Here is a 19,952-nt window from a genome sequence, read left to right on the forward strand (position 1 = left end):
GGGCAACCTGCTGAGCAATCTCCTCCCATCAGTGAAATGGCGGTGGTGGTGTCCTGCTTTTTGTGCCTGCATGAGAAGAACTTCTTATGAGTGCCAGGTGTTGTCACTGGCATCATCAAAGCCCTCTGCTTTGATTAAGCCCTAAATGCAAATTGCAAACGTATTGCTGTAATTAGGGGTATCTGCATTTGCACCCATTGCCATCATGGTGATACTATATGCAAAATGCTTTGGGAACTTGGAGTAGAAACACTGATGATCTCCTTTACTCTGAACAGAAATGCAAGATTTCTACCCCCTTGCATGAAATAGAAAATGATGTTTTTACTATATTAACTTATTTTTGCCCTGTCTCATTAGCTCATTATTAGACTGCTGGAAGGCATGAAAGAATTAGGTTTTTAGAGGCCATTTCTCCTTGTCTGAGCTGCCGTCCTTTTCCCTTCCTCTGTCTCACAGCAGGCTTTATATTAAATATACTTAATAGAGCTCCTTCATCATAAGCTGCGTTAAAACTAAATTGGAGAGTAGAGGGCGTTCTTACAGGAGATATTACAGTTTAGTGCTCGCAGTCCGTTTCCTGCTGCAGGTTCAGGTTATTTGTGTGTCATTCTTCTCATTCTGGGGTTTTCAAGCACACTCGTTCAATGATCTGGCTTGGCCTGAACTGCTCTGTGAAATGAATGCCAAGGTTGTGCCATTCGGTACGGCACGAGGCAGCATTTCTGCTGTCCTGGCATTGCTGCTTGCATCCCCCAGCTGCTGCCGGTCTTTGATTCTCTCTGAAGTACAGTGACCCAGGCTGAGGAACCGTCCCGGGAGGAGTTACTTGTCAGGACTTGCTGCCCCTCCAGCCAGTGCAAGACTTGTTTTACTCTAAGCAAAGCATGTGCTTGGGGCTATGGCCACCGATGGCACGTGCCTGCTTTCTCTGGGAAGCTTTTCTTTTTGTGGATTCCCAATGGGAAAGGGAAAGCAACAGATGCAGAATCTGAACTGCCTGCTGCTTAGTGCAGGCCAGGGAACTTCATCCCGATATCCTTGTAGTAAGCCTGGTGGGAACGTGCGTTTGACTCAAGCATGGCATCAGAAAAACATCTAGTCTTGACCCGGAGAACATAAGAAGCTCTGTGGTTTACACGATCACCCTCTGCTCCTCCTTCAATCTGTGCCTGTTGCTCATTCAAATTTGTGATTTTTTTAGTGGAGGAAGAGGGACCGAGGTGAAGCTGGGCTGACAATGTATGGGGCGGAATTTGGGGTGCTGTGGTAGTTGCAGAGCGCAGGGGAACTGTTGGGCTTTGTGGGCTGGAAGGCTTGACACCCCCCCAGTGTTTGAGTGAGGTCAAGGTAGCTCAGAAGGAGTGGCTGGGCCGAGCTTGGTGGGGAGCTCATTTGGTGCTGGTTGTGCTCTCTTGCTGTAAAAACCCAGGCTTAAGGTGGTGTGTCTCCATCTCCAACAGGTTTGGAAGAGGTCCGGTGCGTGGTTCTACAAAGGGCTGCCCAAGTACATCACGCCTTTGAAGAGCAGCAGCAAATCCAGTGAGCTGCCCTCGCAGCCTTGGCAAAGCGAGCCAGCCGTGCCGGAGGCAGAGAGCGTCGGGACCAGCCGATCCTTCACCTGGGCCAGGGGAAAAGGTTGGTTGTCTGCTCCTTGCCCAGGAAACAGGCGAGGAGAGGGGGAGAAGAACCTGTTGCTAGCAAGATTCAGTTAATAGGGGAAGCTCTCTGGTAGAGGTAGGGGATAGCCAACAGGATGTGCTGTGGTTCCCATGTGGGCAGTGGTGGTTTTTGTTGGCTATGGTATGCTTTTCAGGTTTCACTGTTATTTAAGTGCAGATTGGTGGCCCAGCCTAGCCCCAGTCCTCCTGGACTCCCTGTCCTTCAGTTCACCCTTGCTTTCCACCATTCCTTGCAGCCCCCACTGTTTTGCTGGGACTGCCAAGGGAAGCAGACACCTGAAGTAGACTGCAGCCCAAAGAGCTCCTCCTGCTGAACTATGTAGGATGGTGCCACTGATGGACATTGTTGTGCAGCCAAGGCTGACAAAAGGCTGGTCTGATTCCCTCCCTCCTTGGGGCTGCTTGCTCCTTGCTTCAGCTGCTCCACAGAGCACCATTGGGCAGATACCTCAAGTCGCTTTGAGCTGGCTTAGAAATTACACCCCCAGCATCTCCCTGGGGTCTTCCTGGGGCCTGGAGCAAGTGGGCAGACATAGTCTTCTACAGTCAGTGCGCAGGAGCGAGCTGATGCTGGCTGTGTCCTTTTGTGTCAGACCCCCCCCCCAAGCAGGTGAGACCAGCAAAGGGCGAAGCTTCTTCCCCAGGCCTTGGGGAGGGGGCTGAGGTTTGCAGCATGGAGAGCTCAGAGCTGAGTTGTTCTTTAAATGTGTCTTGGAGAAGGTGTTGATTAACTTGGCCCTGTGCAGGGCTGGGGCCAGAGGACTGACAAGCCTGAAGATTTATTAGCTTCAGCACTCACGTCCCTGTTCTTTGAGGTAGACCTTGATTGAAGTAGACCATTGTATCACATGTGGCGTCGTGGATCGCTGCTGCATCAGATCCCATTCACAGCGCTGCCTTGTAGGGCTTCCCCCCCCCCCGTCTTCCACCTGCCCACCCTGTCGTTGCTCATATGCCCACTCCAGTGCTGTGCCTAGAGCCCAGCTGGGGGGAAGCAGCAGCTCGGCATTGAGGAGCTGAGCACTCAGGGTCAATGGCACAGCAGCAGATGGATGCTGCAGAATTAAAGCTGCTGCCAGTCTGCTTTGATTTCTCTTCATTTCTTTCTGGTGTGGATTAGCAGAACTGTGTGGCCTCCCTCCCCTTCTGTCTTTCGCTATTAGATCCCCGCAATTGGAGAAGACCTCTTCAGCGTACCAGCAGCGTACACTCTTCCACATCAAGATAAATCTTATCAGTAGTGCAGGGGAAAATAACCTTTTAATAAAGAGGACTCAGGAGAGTCGGGTTTACAAACCTTCTCTTCAGGCCCCAGCTAGGAAAGCACTCCCAGCCCTACTGTAACTTTTGTAATTAAAGACAAATTAGATCAACGATAGATGGTTGTGCTTCCCTCCAGGAGATGCTTGGAAGGAGTTGTCTTAGCAAATTAACTGATTGATGAGGTATTTTCTGTTCACATGATACAGAAAACATTACGAGTCAAAGATGTTAAGCCCAGACCTGGCCTGCTTTTTAGTTCTGCTTTTTAGTTGAGCTTTGTTTTGGGGGAAGGCCTCCCCCTAAATACTGGCAGGAAAAGCAAAGGAGCAGGTGGAGGACAGCAAAGAGGCCTTCGGTAAGCTTTGATGTGGGTGGTGAGCTGCCTTTCTCCCCATGCTCTGATTTTTGGCTGGCTGCTGTTTTATGGGTTGGATAATATTAATTTATGGTTTTATTTTCTGGTGCTTTCTTTCCTTGTTGCCCTTCTCTGTTAGGCTGCCTGTCCTCTGGACAGCTTTCAATGGGCACTGCGGGCTGTAATTCATCTCTGAAGCTGGGAGCTTGTACATCTCGCCCCTCCGTTTAACACTCTTTCACCTGCCAGTGCTGGGACTTCTGCTGTTTGTCATCCGAAACCTCTGCAATGTGCAGGGCAGGTGCCTTCCCCCGTGGAGATGATGTAGCTGTGATATTGCCGGCGTGAATCTGCTACTGGGCCTGGACTGAGCTTTGCGAGGCCGTGGCTGACAAGGCAGCCTGCCTTACCTCTGCCTGGCTGATAGCATTTGTCAGCTGACACCTCGTACGCCCTCATCTGAGCACGTCCTTTCAGCACTGACTAAAGCCCTGTTGCTTGTTTGGCAGGATGTTCTCGAGAATGAGCTTTGGCATTTAACGTGCCTGACTCTGATGGGCTGCTCTCAGTGGGGTTTCCGTTATCTTGGCCAGCCGTGTCTAACCCCACCGCTCGCCTCCTGAGGTGCTGAAGGAGATGTCTCTCAGCTATTAAGGGATTCAAGTCAGGTGGGACCAGCACAGGCGCAGCCATGTCCCAGCACAGCCCCTGGAGAGCCTGGGAGAGAGGAGCCGTGATTGTCCCTTCGACATCCTCCATGCCAGGAGCTGCCTTTCAGCAGGGATGGGGCAAACCTCAAGTGTCCCTTTTCCCCCCAGAGGAGGGGATCAGTGCCAGGCCCTGGGCACCGGCTGCTCTGGCTGTGTCTGCTGCAGGAGGGTGGGAACGCAGCGGGACCGAGGGACCGCAGGAACGCGCCTCTTGGAAGAAAAGCCAAACGCACCAGGAAGTTTTATTTTTATACACCCATTATTTCTCTTGCGCTCGCTGACACTGGGATTTGCCGTTGCCTTTAGTTTTTCTGTAATAAACAAGCAGTTGCCATGGGAACCCTGCTATTAGTTAAGGCACAAATGTATTGTCATGGGGAGAATAGCAGTAATATTTCTTGTACTGGGGAGCAGCTCTGCTCCATGTGGTAGAATGTGGGTGGGTTTCTGCACCGGGTCAGGCGGGATGGGGCCATCAGGGGGTGGGGAGCAATAAACAGCAGGGCTTTCCTTCCTCTGAACTCTTGAGTTCTGCAGAAAAAAAAAAAGTGAAGCAACTGGGTGGAAAAAAGAAGTGTGATCCCTGAGGTATTGCACTGTTTGGCATGAGGACTGCCTGCTGCTCTGCTTGGTCTCCGGTGTTTTCTCCCATTGCAATGTGCTCCAGTCCTGTTGCCAAGCAATGCGATGTGCTGGACTTGGCGCTGTCAGAGGCACAGGAGCAGCGGCTGGGCAGAGGGATGCAGCGGGTTCATCTGGTGTCTGTGTGTTGGAGGCCAAATCCCCGAGTGATGGAGCAGAGAGGAGCGTGCTGGGGCAGGTCAAGCGCTTTGCAGGCCACCGAGGAGTCATCCAACTTCTCTACAAATTTGGGTAACACTGAAGCTGCACGTGTGCTGCTTCTGAGGGGGAGAACAGATGGGTCCGGTCCCCTCCTCCTGCTGGGAGATGTCCCTGCAACTGGGGGCAGCACTGGGCGTGATCTAGCGTGGGAGCTGCGCTCAGTGAGACACTTGGGTTGTAATAAAACTCTTCATCTCTGACCCTCCCACCTGCAGTGACCGGGAGCTGTCGGCCTCCACGCTCCCTGGAGGTCATGTTTGCAAAGGCTGATGATACAAGTGCTGCAGGGGAGCTGCGTGCTCAAGGGCTTGTGCTCAGCCTGCTCATCCAGCACGTCTTGGCCGCACTGGGCATGTGCGGCTGCTCGGAGCTGTTGCTGCAGGGTGCCCATGCGTGCCCATGTGTTTTTTCTGTATTTTTGGCAGCTGCAAGAAGTGCCAAGCTTTGTGCGTGCAGGGACTGAGCTCTGCCCTGCGATAGGCAGTGGGAGGGAGCGTGGCTGGCTCTTTCCATCGCAGGCGTGCCCATGCCAAATGCATGCATTTAGTCTTAGAGCTCAACCCCAGCCAGCTGCTCCTTTCCCCTTGGCCTTGGCGCAGCCTCCCACATCCTCTGCTGCTGGGGTTAAGTGCAGCCCAAGCAACCCTCCGTTCCCTGCGGTTCTTCGTGCTGCGAGGCTCCGGTACCTCTGGCTTGGAGGTTGAACCACGTGTCAGAGGGATTGCGGGCTCCAGCAGCAGCTGCGGGGGTTCAGGCCCTCGATGAGTGACCCATTCCCTGTGGGAAGACTGCTTTTCTTCCCAGTTTTATCTCGGCATATTTTTTTTTGAGCTTTTTTTTTCAGTCAGATGGAGAGGGATAGATCTGTTATGTTCTCTGGAAGTACAGCAGTCCAGTGACCCTTATTGATATATCAGCAACTGCTGGAACAACAGATTTACGACTTCTGGGCTCTGGAAAGTGCCAGCAGAAGGTCTGAGAGCTTTGGGAGGAAAAACTACCTTAATGGGAAACATTGGTGCAGTGGGTAAAATACACTTTTATTGGCAGCAGAAGAAATGAGAGCAGACAGGGCTGCTCCTGCGGTGTGAGTGCCTTCGTGTCATTCATATTTTCCTCCTCTTGTGCTGGTCCTCTCTGAACTGCTGAATGGCAGAAGGGAAGGCAGCTAAAGTCACCTCCGCTGATTCACTGGGGCCTTCTCCAAATAAATTCTGACTTCCAGCATTTTTAAAGGTTTCATGGAGGAAGGAGCTCTTCTAAAGTCATGGATTTTAAGAATCCAGGAGGCCAAAAAAGGGTGATGCCCAAGTGGGACAGGAGTGCATTTGCTGAGGGAATTGGGCAATGGGATGGTCAGAATGATTCTCACAGCTGAGATTTGGATTTTGTAGCAAAGACTCTGGTATATATGGGTTGTTATTAACAGTATTTATATATAGTCCCCCACATCTCCCAGGGAGCTTTGGGGAAGTAGTGAAGCTGTCTTTAAGACAGCAAAGCCCAAAGCCAAACCTTTGCTTTGAGAACTCTTAGCCAGAAGTGCAGCCCCCTGCTTGTAACGGGGCTTCGCTCTCTGCCTGGCTCAGCTCTGCAGACCCTTTCCCCAGAGGTGAGAAGTCCCGTTTCTGATGGTGCCGGCAGACCGGGAGAGGAAGGGCCAGCCCCAGGCAGGCTGCGGGCACAGGAGGAGCTGGTGCCCGGGGGAAGGCTGTGCGGGCAGCGAGGAGGGGGCCTGGCAGCCTGCCCTCTGCACAGCGCTTCCCAGCAGCACGTCGTGCACGGGGAGCTGCCCGCCAGGGCAGCTTCAATAACAATTTGCAATAACACTGGCAGCCAGCTTTAATATCCTCAGAGATGTTAACTCCAGGAAAGTGCTATTTTAGGTATTAATTTTTTTTTTTTTAATAAAATATTTTGTGTAGTACAGATCGCTGTCTGAATACAGCAGCATCTGCAGAGATCCTTGGCAGAAATGTTTGACAGCTTGTGCTCGCCTGTGCGAGGGGATAGATACCCATCCTCCTGCCCTGGGCAGTGCTAAAGGGTTTGTAGCTCTGCAAATCATGTGTAGTGAATTTTAGCGCTGATGAAGAGAGATGAACTGACAGTTCTCTTTGCTACCCCGTGGTTGTCACCTTGTACCACTGCCCCCATGTTGCTCCTGCACCCGGCAGCACCGTGAGGCTGGGCACTACCAGTAACAGTGCGGGGGCAAAGGGGTTCAGCAGCAGACCGGGGAACTCATTTCTCATATAGATGTGAGCTTATAAGTACATACTGTTGAATATAAAGAAATAGTTGGGGCTTCCTTTTTCTACAGTAGAGGCTGTAGGTTGCAGTGTTGCCTACTCTGTGTCCCACATGAGCCAATATTGTACTTTCCACCAGTAATTGTGACCCACTGTTTGAAATGGCTTCTGAGCTGCCAGGAGAGCTGGTATCTGCCTTGGTCAGATGGAGAAATGCTGTAGGTGCAATCCCTCAAACAAAAGACAGCTGTTTTCCCGTTACCTTCCTCCTCAGCCCCATCATTTCTGTTCTGAGATCATTACAAAAACCCAGGAGATGGAAAAACACCTTTCTCATTTTACCCAGAGCAGCTGGCAGTCGAGTTATCTTTTACCCTGGTGTAAGCAGGAGAGGTACTTGCATAATTGCATGGAAAATTGGAAACAACCTGCCAATTTGGGAAGTGTCTGGCAAAATAAGGCTCCTTCAGCTCTTGTGGAAACTATGGAAAGCAGCAGGATTAGGGCCAGGATTCAGGGGGGGTGGGGAAGAAGAAAAAAAAGTGGCCTTGAAATGGGGGAACAGTCTCCTTGAGGAAGAGGAGTGACCCTTGCCTTTTAAGCCTTGGGGGCATAGGAGAAATACAGTTCTGGGCAGTGTACTGATAGGGATGAGTGTCTGCTGAACGGATGATGAGCTAATAAGGCTGGTTCTTTGTGTAATTGCTGCAGGGTGTTTTATTTTATGTGCTCAGTATTTATCTGGTGCTTTCCTCAGATCCTGGAGCCTCCACAGAGGCCCTGCTGCACTTGAAATGCAGCTTGGAGGAAGCCAGCCCCTCTCCCCGCATTACTCAAACGTGGATGCTCTTACGGTGGAGCCAGGACCCTTCCACCTGCAGCTGAGCAGGAACCAGCCTCGCACCCAGCCCAGCCCTTAGCGTATTGCTCCCGCGTGGGAGACGGGAAACAGCAGGAGGAGGGCGCTTGCTGGTGTGCCAGCACGGGGGTCAGTGGGAGCAGAGCCCGGCTCCCAGGCCAGCCACGCCGTGGGGCTCTTGGCTTTGTGGCAGGGAGCTTTGGGCAGCAAAGTGCGGCACAGGAGCGGTGTGGTCTCCATGGTCCCAGTCAGGTTTAGGAGAGAAGCACTGGTGGCGTGTGCATCTGCTTCAGGTGCTGGCACCACTGGAGTGTGTGCGGCAGAGTTATAAATCATCTGTAAAAAGTAAAAGCACATCATGTTTGAGAGGAAGAGTGAACAGCTGTGGGGGAACTGCAGGTAGGGCTCCTTTTGGAGAGGGAGAATGTGATCAGCGAGTCAGCATTTGTTCATGTTTTATTTGGATCCATCTGGCACCCTCTTTGGTAAGTGTTATGAACATTGTGAATAACTGTCTCTCTCCTCTCCTTCCCCCGATCTTTTCTGCAGTGGTTTCTAGCGGCAGTGAGAGCGACTCGGAGTTCAGTTCCTCCAGCCTGGATGACAAGCCTTTACCTGTGGGGTCAAAAGGCTCACAAGGCAGAAAGCACCGAGCAGGACTGGGTGAGGAGTTGCTGTTCCTTGTGGCTGGAGGGTGGGAAGCGTGAAGTGCTTGGAACGTTTGGCTCTTGGTACTGGGGGTTTTGGCTCAGCCGCTTGCCTGCCCTACGCGGGTGCAGCCCACTGGCTTTAGCTGTGCCAGGTGAGGATCTGGTCCTTTCTCACTGGAATAGTATCGATGGGTCAAACTGGTGGTGGGTCGTTTCATTGCCTGCACCCTTTCAGGGTCTGCCCTTGCAGCTGGGAGCTGCTCCTGGCTGCATGTCTCCTTCCAGCTCCTCCCTCCTGACTTTATAGCACTGGAATCGCCGGTGCCATTTTAGGAGCGGAGAATGGGAACTGGGTTTTAACCCTGTTCCTGAGGGTGCCTGGCTGGGAGCGGGGAGGCTGCTGCTCTCTCAGGACCTGGCCCAGCATCTGCACCCACTTTTCCCTCCCACAGCAGCATCTCTGTGTTGTGTCCCTGCAGCACCCATTGGGGAACCCAGCCAGGCCACGGGCAGGGCGCTGGGGAGCACCCACTCCCCTGCCCTCTCAGGGAGCCGCAGCAGCCTGGGCAGCGAGCAGGGGGCTGCCCTCAGTGCCACAGAGAGCTGCCAAAGCAACCAGCCGGCGGACGGGCGCAACAGTGATGTTGGCAGCAGAGTCCCTGGTAAGCTGAACCTCCTCTCTGGGCAGATCCATGCTTTTGGGGCTGACTTCACTCAAAGCACAGCTTTCTCAGAGGCACACCTGGCAAAGCTGCGGCCCAGGATCACCTTTCCCTGCTGCTTTTCTCATGGCAGATGCTGTCACAGCGTTACAGCTCACTCCTTCCCTCTTCCCCGCATGCAGAATCTATTCTGCAACATGAGTAATCGTCTGGGGTGGGAGCTGCCTACACCCACCTCCAGGAGCAGCCGTAGCCTCGGTCTGTCCCCCTGCAAAGGCCTGGAGCTCCTATCTGCCCTGCAGAGGCAGCAGAACAGATTGAGCTTTTACTGAGGCAAAGCAGAAGTCCAGCAGCTTTATGAGACTGAATAAAAATTTTCCTAATGTTAGATGGCTCTTAAAGCCAAGCATGGCTCTTCCCAGAACTCTGCAGTGCAAAAAAAAGACACTTTTCCCCCTCAACAACCTTGGAACAATTAAGTGTGAGAGCAGAGGCTGCTATCACATCTGATCTGGAGCAGCTGAAAGAGATGCAAATGTGTTCTCTGCAGTTCCTGCTAATCTATTCAATAACCCCTTAAGTTATCGTTTAGCGCTGCTCCCTCCAGAGCGTTCCTGCCGCCCTGTGAACTGCCACTCCTTTTGTTCCTGAGCCTATTTTGTGCTGTGCATGTTGAGGCGTAAATTGGATTAGAGAGAGCAGGTTTATCCTTTAGTGCAACATGGAGTCATAGTCCCCCTCCTCATGCTTCCCACTAGAAATAGCCAGCATAAAATCGTTTCTCTGCTCTTCCCTCCCTTCCCAAGTTTCAGGGATTTGCAGTTTTCTTTAATTTTAGTTTTCGCAAAGCAAATCAGATGAGTGATACTTCTGCTCTGTCCGTCCTCTCTCTGGATTATAGTGCTGCCCCAGACTCGGCGGTTTATTTTAAGCCCCTTGTTGGCTGTGGCATTAGAGACGGCTGATTCCCGTTGTGCATCGGCTTTGATGCCTACCGGAGCAAAGCAGCAGGTTGTTCTGTGGGCTTGAAGTGGGTGGTGGTGGATAGTGGGTGTGACCCCTTGGGTGCTTTTTCTGCTGGTGCTACAGGGCCATGCTGAAGTCTGGACACCCTGGACGATGTGTTTGTATAGTGCTTAGCACTTTGGAGCTTTCCTGCCAGCTGTTTGAACTAACTGCTGCCTGGCCATGACAATGCAAACAATATCTCAGAGGCAGAAAATGCCTTCTTCCTGCTAAAAACCTCATATGCAAAGCTTGGCACAAGGGGTCAACGCTTTCCAGTGAGATCTCTCCTTGCTAGGCAGGGGAGAGCTAAAAATGACAGGCAGCATGGACATATATTTAAAAAAATGAAAACTATAGTAATCTCATGAGCCCAGTTAAAATAGTCCCTGAGATGTAGAGAGGATCCTGCTAAGGAAAAGGTTAAGCCAGGTTGGCCGACTAGAGAATATCTGTAAAAACCTTTATTATGTCTGGGGTCATTTATTTCCCAGTTTTCCTGCAGAAGGGGCTGCTTTGTTCAAACATGGTGCTTGCGGCAGCAAGTGCCTTGGTAGGAGGGTTCTGTGGCCCCCAGAGCCGGGGGAGGGAGGCAGGGAGACAGCAGCGAGTATTTTCTGCTTGCATGTTCTGGGGGGGGGGTAATGAAGCCGGTGGTGGTTGCAGTCGGCAGGCAACAGACTTGGGAACTAACGGAGAGCGGCAGCGGACAGGGTTCTCTGTGTCATGTCACCTCAGAGAACCAGCCACCAGGCAGGCATCCTCCTGGGCCGGGGAGCTGCTACGGGCTCGCGGGGAGTTAGGTGGCACTACAGCTGTGGCTCTGCGGCCACAGAAGGCGGCAGGACGGGCCACAGAGCGGCTGGCCTGTCTTCGAGCCTGTCCTGTGTCGGCATTAGACCTCACACTCCTTTCCGCAACGCGGGTGCTGGCGAGGGCTGGTGCAGCGGTGTTTGAGACTCTACCAAAGGTCTCTGCAAGGAGGCGAAGCTGGATCCTGAGCGTGTTGTGGGAGGCACATGATGTGCCCCTGTTGTGTTTGCCATGACTGTATGCTCTGCCCCACAGCGTGGGTCATCTTCAGCACTTCCAGGTGGGGAGGAGAGGGAGAGGGACTTTGTTTTCCCTCCGATGTGTTTGGGATGTGGCCTTGCCTCCATGCAGCGGGTGAGCAGCAGGGGTGAGCGTGGTCGGCCGTTCATTTACTCTGAGAGCACTTAACTTGCCCAGCTGGAGAGACTGCCACGATGTGATCTGTGCAGCAAACTATTGGCAATCAAGATCCATTATGTACGAATTTAGTAATCAGCATTATGCAGCGATACGACTTGTGTGGCCTCGTGTTCTGTGCAGCTCCGTAACCGGTGGCTTGAGCAGGTCGGACATCCAGGAGGCTGCGATACTCAATGCCCCCGTGCTTTTGCCAGCAGCCTGGCAAGGGCAGAAAATACAGAAAAGAGCAAAACCAGCCCTGTAGTCCCCTAGGAAGTCTCCTGCTCTGCAGAGGGGTTCATGTGCTCTGGGATGCTGGAGGTCTGGAGGGTGCAAACGGTGGGAGCCTCAGGACAAGTGGCAGTGCCTGTCCCCCTCTTTATTTAGATCAGAGCTTCATCTGTCTGTGAGGGGCTTTTCACGATGGGTCCCTCTGGATGCGACTGTTAGCCAAAAAGCAGAGGCTGCTCCTGCTGTTCATCTCTTTAGAGAGTGGTGGAGGCGACGGGTGCTGTGTGTCAGGACTGGCAAAACTCTTCACTGCATCTCCCTGCCTGTGGGACAGTCCCTCTGCTCTGACCCAAAAGCAGAGCAAGGGGCAAAGATCCTTTCTCACTTAAATTGCTGATCCTCGGTTGCAGACTGAGGACATCAAAGGTAGATTTTGCTGTAGCTTTTCCGAAAGGCTCTGCAACTTTGTAACGCTGCTGGGAGCAATTTTTGCTTCATATTAGCACCTCAGGTGTTGTTCTGCTGGTGACTTTCTTTTCACTTCTTACTCTCACCTCTGCTCTAATTCTGCTCTCAAGTGCGACTTTGTAGAACACTTTAGCATCCTTAAATCCCAGGCCACAGCCAGAACAGGGAATTAGGGAGTGGTACTGCAAATGCAGCTGCTCTCATAGTTCTTAGCTCTTTAAGCCTGAAGGCCAGGTCGACAGCATCGTCGTGCGGCCAAGGGAAAACAAGGAGCTATTAAGAAGAGTTTGTAGGTTTCTGGTGTGTTGCTCCGGCTCCGGCTGGGGTTTGGTGAGGCAGATAATGAAGCCTGGGGTTTGTCATAAAATGACTCATTGTCAGAGCTGCATTGGGATTTAGGCAACCTCAGCCCATGAGCCAAAGTTGCAGAAGAGAGTGGTGAGTTGGGAGGCTGGCAATTTTATTTTTTTTTACCACCTGCTTTCAAACCCTTTCAAAAGCATTGTTTTCTGAGGGTCTGGTGTTTCTTCTTCTTCTGAAGCTCCGGTTCGTGGAGGTGCCCGCTCTGACATGATAGCTGTTAAGAAGGTTGTCATGCACTGGTTTTCCTGGAGAATGTTTTATCCTAAAGAGAATGAAATCTGCACACAGGAAGGAAGCACAATCTTTCTTTTTCCCCTTACTTGCCCCCAGATAGGGAGGTGACTCACCTTGTTCTGGCTGTACAGCTGATATGCTAAGAGGTGCCTCAGTTAAAAAAGAGCAAAATCCTCCCTATTGTTAATTATGACATTTTTATTAAAGAAAGGGAATATTAAACAGAATTAAAAAAAGAAATCAATATCTTACAGTGGTTTTCATTAGCCCATGGAGAGCTTTTAATGGAGATAACATCTTTGAGCTTGGACCTGGCTGCTGCAGGGGGTAAATTAAGAGCAAAAGACATCTCTCCTCAGATCAGTAGCAAGTTCTACTTTGGGGGGTCCCAGTTAATGGGGTCCTCAGTGTCTTCTGAGGACCTTGTGTGAGGAATGGATCAATCCTGTTTGGTATTCTGTGGGTCACCTGTGGGTCCACCTGACCCTAGTGGGTCACTAGGGAATGGTGAGTGAGCTTGGCATGGGCTGTGGGGCTGGAGAAGGCTCTAATTTGTGCTTAAAAGAGGAGGTTTGAGAAACAGCTACAAGATAAGCTAATGAATGAGTAGCATACGTCTGAGTGCAAATCACAGTCTCCCCATCTCTGCTTGTTTGCCAATGTGTTGTCTAAATCATTAATACTTAAAGAGCGGTACAGCAGCTGGCAGTTAAACAGAGCCACGTTAAACAGTGGTGTTGCTGAGTCTGGGAGCTGAGACGATGATGGCAGTGCCTGGTGCGGTATAAGAAACATGGTGGCTTGCAATCACAGGGTGAGACCAGCTGGAAGGACCTCCAGAGGTCAACAGGTCCAGCCTGGACCCTTCTCCCAGGGTGCTGAAGCTGTAGCGCCTGGATACTTGCCTTTGGCTGCTTGCTTTGTAGCTGTCATGCTGGGAGAGACTGAGCAGAGCTGAGAAAAGGGCCTGGAGCTGAGAGAGATGGGTAGGAAATGCTGCTTCCAGCTCTCAATTTGGGGAGATTTATGCCTTGTCTTTCAGGAATTGACTGGATTTAGAAATGAGGTGGTGTCACTCTCACTGTGGCTCAGTGCCTCCCTGGCTGGGGTAGGCATCAACTTTTGCTCATAAATATGCAAGCTGTTAATATATGAGACAGGCAGAGCCATCCTGCATTATTTTCATGGCAGGAAATTCTCAAGGCATCTTTGAAGTTAAAGCATTAACTTCTTTTCTTTCTCCCCTTCTGTTTCTCAGATGTCTGTTTTGCTCCCTCAGGGACGATGAGGTGACATTTTGCTTCAGTGGGTCTAACTACTCCATTCCATGTAAGAAAAAAAATTGTCCTAACAGTAATTAGGCTCCAAATGGGATAGTAATTTCTTTAATGACTTTCTTCATGGCAGTCTTTGGGGAGGTGACTTTTGTTTTCCTGTGCTTGGTAAGAAAATTGCTTAAATGTTTTCAGACCTCTCATTCCCTTGTCCATGTGAGGTACAGCCAAACAGCGTAGTCTTCCAGGGCTGGCTTTGCAGCGGGGTGAAATAGGTGGGCAACCGCGCGAGGGAGCTGTGCTCACAACCCCTGGTCTTCCTCCATCTGCCTTCGACCTCTGTCTGCACTGAGGGCACAGGATAGGAAGGAAGGGCGGGTCAGATGTGGAGGAGAGACCCTCACCCACACCCAGCCTCTCCCCTCCAAGCCTCTGCCTCCTGCACTGGCTGCCTCATCAATCTTTGGGCACCGCTGTTTGCCGCCCTTTGCTCAAAGCTTGCTGCCGCTGCCACGGGATTGAGTTTTCCTGTTGCCAAGGAGGATGAGTTGTCCCTCTTCCACAAAGTGAAAAAATTGAATTGTGCCTTCATGGCTGAGAAGCTTTGAGCTGTCTGCCTCCTCGTATTGGTACTGCAGAGCACCGAATGGTCCTGCTGTATTTATAAATAAAACATGTCTTCAGGTAGTGACAGCATTAGGAAGTGATTCAAGGTTTGCATTCTAGGTACAGTGCATTTGTAAATATGAACCTCAGAAGAAGCATATGCCCCCTTCCATGTTTTAAGGAATTAAAATATTTTTGTCCTCAAGTGGTAGAACCAAAACATTTTCAGCTCTTTTGAGTCTGCCTTGAAGTTAAGTGAATAAAGGCTCAAGTACCTAAAAAATCAATTACTTTCACTATTTCTGTAATTCTTTATGGAATTTTAAATTGAAGACTTTTTCCCTGAAAATAGAGGAATGACAAAGACTGATTCTCTTGCCTCTTTCACTCAATATATCTGGAAACAAGTCTGCTGCTGAAGATGAAACTCCTATTTTTGTGCCTTCTTTCACATTGCAGAGGTCTGTGCTTTGGTCTTTGATCAAACAGCCTTTCTGGCCTCCTGCCCCCACGTCCTTAGACTTACTCTCTGCCCTTTGCAATACGTTTACTCCTTGCGCTTCCAACTTTCTATTCAGCATTTTGCACAAAGCACTGCGGGCAATAGTTGATGTAATCTTTCAAAACAAAGCATAAAGGAAAGAGCATGGGAAGTCAGTAATATAGAAGTTAAAAGTGTGGATTTTGGAGTCTTTGTAAACACGTTGAGAGGTTTTGTGACTTGGGAGGTTATCTTTCAACTGGGACATCGGCCAGTAGCTGGCGGGAGGAATTTGCAGGACTCCCTGTGCCTTGAACGGTAGTGACTGGAAACATCCCCTGTCCTTTCTCCAGCAGTCAAAATAATTTGTGCCCCCTTCAGTTCAGAGAAGGGGGAGAGAAGTTAATACTGACCCACTGCTGCCTTAGAGCTCTCCGCGTTGCCAGCCCTGCATTTCACCCCGTATGCTGGAAGCAGCGTGTCCCAGCAGACCCTGAGTTTCGCCAGGGGCTGCTGAAGTGCTTAGCTCAGGTTCATTTAGTTGACGTGAGCCAGAGTGCCTTCTGCAGCAGAGCATTGCTGTCTTGCGCCCATCCCCGGCCACAGGCAAGGGCTATGTTCTGCTGTGGCTCCTGTCCACGGCCCAGGCACACGGAGGGCAGGAGGGTCACATGGAGGACCTGCTCTGTGGCACATGGATGCTGTCACCTGGTTTGGAAACCTCTGAGAGCTGAGGCTTGGCTTTCTGCCTGACTTGGCCTTTTGAGAGACACATGTAGCAGAGGACCAGTTCTAGGAGTACAAGTCCTTCTTTCTGCTTCTTTCCCCATTTCTTTCCCCTGTCTTTTCTTTCTTTAATGAAGTTTAATGGGCCCTGACTGCTGACAGTGTGGAATAATGATGCACAGACGTTCTCTTCATTATTATTTTTAGGAAGCTCTTAAAATGGCACTGAGCATGTAAAAGCAATGTAAAATAACTTTGTCAAGTCTCTCCCTTTCACTTCTTTCCAAACAAAACTTTTGTCTGTATATTTTGAAGGCAAACGGTGCGTCCACACCAGAACGCGATGCTGACGAAGGTGAAGATGGAGCTGCTTTGCCTGGATCCAACATTCACCCCTTGCCCGCTCCTGTAGACCTCACTCCAGACAACAACTGCTGCCAGTGGTGACTTTATGATGCCTGCTCTTGCACAGGCATTAGCAACATGATGGCACCTGGAGAAACGCCTGCCTGTCCTCCCTGCCTCACTGGTTTGGTTTGGTCTGGTTTCCCCTTCTGCTGACTGACACGTACTTTGGGGTGCTGCTCGGAAAAGAGGGCCATGCTGTGCAGTGCTGCCGTGGGGTCCAGACCCGTGTTTGTTGAAAGGGGCATGCAAAGTGCTCACTGGAGCTGCAGAAATGTGTGCCGCCTCTGCTGTTCCTGGCTTGCCAAGCCCAGCCCTGGGTTCAGCTCCTGGCTTCGTAGTCCTGGCTTTGCAGTCTTCAGGAGAAAGGGAAATTCACCCCTGTGTCCCTGAAATGGGGTGTGAGAAGACCACAGCCCTTCTACTGCTTCTCGGCCCAGGGGTGAACCACAAGGTGAACCACAAGGGTGAGACCAGGGCTCCGATTTGCACTTGACTCCCATGGGCCCAGGGTGTCACCCCTTGTGTTTCTTGTCATCGTTGTTCTGGTTTGAGCTGGTATGAGTTTGGTGGGGGCATCCTGAATCAGCTGGTGAAGTTGTGCTCCCGTTCACTTCCACTGATGTCTCTCTCTGTGATAGGGCTGTCTGCTCAGGGAGACACTTCAGTTAGTAAAGAAACACTCAAAGAAGTTTGCTGTGAATTTTTCAGTCCTCCTGGCTGTGTACTGGCCTGTGTGTCCTGTGGTGAGGGTGGTGCTTTGGCAGTGGGGTCATGGGCAGTGTGTGTGTGCCGCAGCTCCTGGTGGGAGAACGCCCACCACCCCACGGCTCAGCTGCCTGCCTTTGCATGCCCAAGTTGGATAAAAGCTTTCAAATTACTTTTATCTTGTTAAGCTCTGCAGATTCTCCTCCCACGTGGACACCTTGTCATCTCTTGCATGAGCAGGGGCCTTTGTTTTACCTTTTTCCTGCAAGTCTTGAGTATCTGGCTGACTGTGATGGTGTCATCATGATCAGGTTGTAGAAAGCTGCGTGCCTCGGTCCTGCTTATTCTCCAGGATGGACAGTTTCCCTCCAAGGCCTGACAAATGAGAAAAATCAAATTACCTGACATCTCTAGAGCAATTAGATCATTGAAGGGTTGAACAAAGCCCACACTAGGCAAGTAGGAGTCTGTGGATTTTTATTAAATGCTTTGGATCTGACCTGTCTTTTGCTGAAGAAACAAAGGATTCCAAAAAGTTCCCTCTGAAATCATGGATTTAAAGGCAATTTGTGCCTGTTAATGTCGGCCTTTTCCCTTGGTTATTACGTTTTTGTTCTGTTCTCCTTTGCTGCTGGGCACTTTGTGCGCATGTAGTATATGCTCTTACAAACGGGTGCAGTATGAAGATAAATGAGATTGGGTGCTGGAACACTCTAACAGGAGATCGGAAATCAATCCTTGACTTTCTTTCTAAATGAACATGGTCCAACAGAGGACCGTTCCCTTTCTGCTGTTCCAGCTAATGCGCTATGGCAAGTTGCTGGGAAAATCCTTCCAGCTCTTCCTCTGTGATCTGTTTCCACCCTTTTAAAAATGAAGGTAAAACCTTTGGACGATGTGGGCTCTTTGAGATGGCATAAAGAGAAACCACTGAACATGGGCTTCACAACATCGGTGTTGAAGAGAGCAAGGGATGAGGTTGTTCTCCACTGAGGGGTGCTTTATGTCATGGTCTGTGTTGTTTAAACCTGGCCATTGAGACTCGACCAGCTCCGTCTCTGAAAGGGGTAATGCCAAAATTATTCGCTGTTTCTGAAAAAGTAAATTCAAAAGTCAGCTTTTGCTGAAATGCTGGTATGATTTCAGAGCTGAAGTCATGCTGTTTCTTCTGAGAGCTGTAGGGTCTTCAATTTCAGAAGTGTTTTGCCACCAAAAAAATCCTGTCTTGCCTTGGAGCTTTTGACGGTCCTGCTAAGGCTGTCTTGCTCGCGCTCTCATTACCACAGTGCCTCAGACTGCCTGGCCTGCCAGCCTAAGTTAATGCTGTAGAATAAGGAGCAGGAAAAAGACACTTAAAAATCGACTCCGTTTTCTTTAAACCTGTTACTTTCTCATCAAAATCTCTATGCTGAGTTGGAAAGAGTTTTTAAAATTGAGCATGTAATTTCTAACTCTTCTTGTGTTTCTTGTGCTTCATTCCTGGGCAGTGCAGGCAGGTCAGTCGTGTTTTCACCCCGCTCTTGCTTCTTAGGGCCGTTTACCACACTGCGGGTTGCCAGCTCTGCACAGGAACCTGGTAATCCTTGCTAGCTTACTGTGCCACTTTGAGGCATGAGTTTGATTTTTAACTGAGACTAGGTTTTATAAAACACTTTCAGAGATGAATTTGGGACTATTCGTGTACCAGTGGGACTGGAAACTTTTCTTTCTTACCTCTGTATTTTACCTCCATGGAATAATTCCACCCGAGTTCGAACCAGAACCATTTGGTCGTCTATGGAAAGACTCCCCTTGGGTCAAGGGAAAGATCTAGCCCGGGAGAATGTGATCTCCCACATATGAATGTGATAGAGGAACATCCACGGCTCTGTGCACGTATTTTCTATTAAAGACCACTCTTCTCTTTGTTGCGTCTCTCTTGGTTGTTTTGTAGCTTTGGTTGGAATATTATCCAAAACCTGTACCAGTTGACTGCCTTTTTTGTTGGCACAAGGTGGGCAAGAAGGGCTCAGTGAACAGTCCTCAGTCTGCTCTGGTCGTTTGTGTTTCTTTTATTATTTTATTGTTCTCGTCTCCATCCCTTACAACTTTTATGTAGTGTTTTACTACTGGAAACAATAAAGCTTTGGCTCAGTAACAACTGCTTGCCATTCTTGAAACAGTGAAAAGTTTTTTTCCATTCCCAGGTTGTGGATACTGTCTAAATCCTTGGGCTGGCTCCAGCGGGGAAAGAAAATAATCCAGCCAGTGGAATGGTGATTCACATGGCTGGAGCATAATTGAATTCTGCACTTGAAAGTCGTCTTTTGTCTTGCCTGTCTTTGGTACCTTGTGCTGGCGATGGCAGGGGGCACAGGTCTGCTTCTCAGCCCCTCCGTGGAAGGTTTTCCATGTTGTAACCACTAAGCATTAAAGCAGCACCGATTGTCATTCTGTCAAGTGCCGTCCCCGTGGCCTCCCAACGCTCGTCACTCGCTCCAGTTTGGCAATTGGGGTTCATTTAGCTTTACCTACAGAGAAGCGTTTCCGCATTGTTCGCCGAGCGTGTGCAGCCCTGGCTGCTCTGTGTTCCCTTCCACTCAGCATTCAGCTTCAAGGTTTCAAATGGCTTTTTAATCTGTTTTTGCTTTTTCCCATTTTAAAAGCTTCTCGATAATTGCTGTTGGGATTGTTTTGCTGGGGAGCTGCCATTAGTCCAAGGATGGAGTGTGTCAAGGACTAACCACCTCTTACGTTGTCCCTTCCCCCCTCCGCTTGCCATGACAACCACCAGTATATGGGAAAGTTGACTGCGGGATCTCTCTGAATCAAAAACTGACAATGAAATGCCAAGTTTCCATGTTTGATTTTTACAGCTACGGTCTGAGGGGAAAGGGGATGCTTTCTCTTTGGGAACCATGCATAGTAGTTCAACGTAGCTGAAGCAAATGGGCTACCAGCTGGTGTTTAGACAATGTGTTTCT

At 50.3% G+C, this 19,952-nt stretch overlaps 1 protein-coding gene across 4 annotated transcripts in view; it reads left to right on the forward strand.

The window, feature by feature from the left end:
• RPH3AL (rabphilin 3A like (without C2 domains)) overlaps window positions 1-18,895 on the forward strand; it is a 42,639-nt gene extending 23,744 nt beyond the window's left edge. For 3 of the 4 annotated variants that reach the window (XM_076354286.1, XM_076354284.1, XM_076354285.1), the window contains exons 7-10: window positions 1,464-1,638; window positions 8,514-8,627; window positions 9,094-9,276; window positions 16,192-18,895. In XM_076354286.1, the coding sequence (XP_076210401.1) occupies window positions 1,464-1,638; window positions 8,514-8,627; window positions 9,094-9,276; window positions 16,192-16,226 (507 nt within the window). In that variant the 3' untranslated portion in view covers window positions 16,227-18,895. Of the gene's footprint in view, window positions 1-1,463; window positions 1,639-8,513; window positions 8,628-9,093; window positions 9,277-14,047; window positions 14,119-16,191 lie in introns of all 4 variants that reach the window. The other variant, XM_076354287.1, reaches the window with a different exon arrangement.
• The last annotated feature ends 1,057 nt before the right edge of the window (window positions 18,896-19,952 follow it).

Source organism: Aptenodytes patagonicus, chromosome 17 (assembly GCF_965638725.1).
Source record: "Aptenodytes patagonicus chromosome 17, bAptPat1.pri.cur, whole genome shotgun sequence".
Lineage (NCBI taxonomy): Eukaryota > Metazoa > Chordata > Aves > Sphenisciformes > Spheniscidae > Aptenodytes > Aptenodytes patagonicus.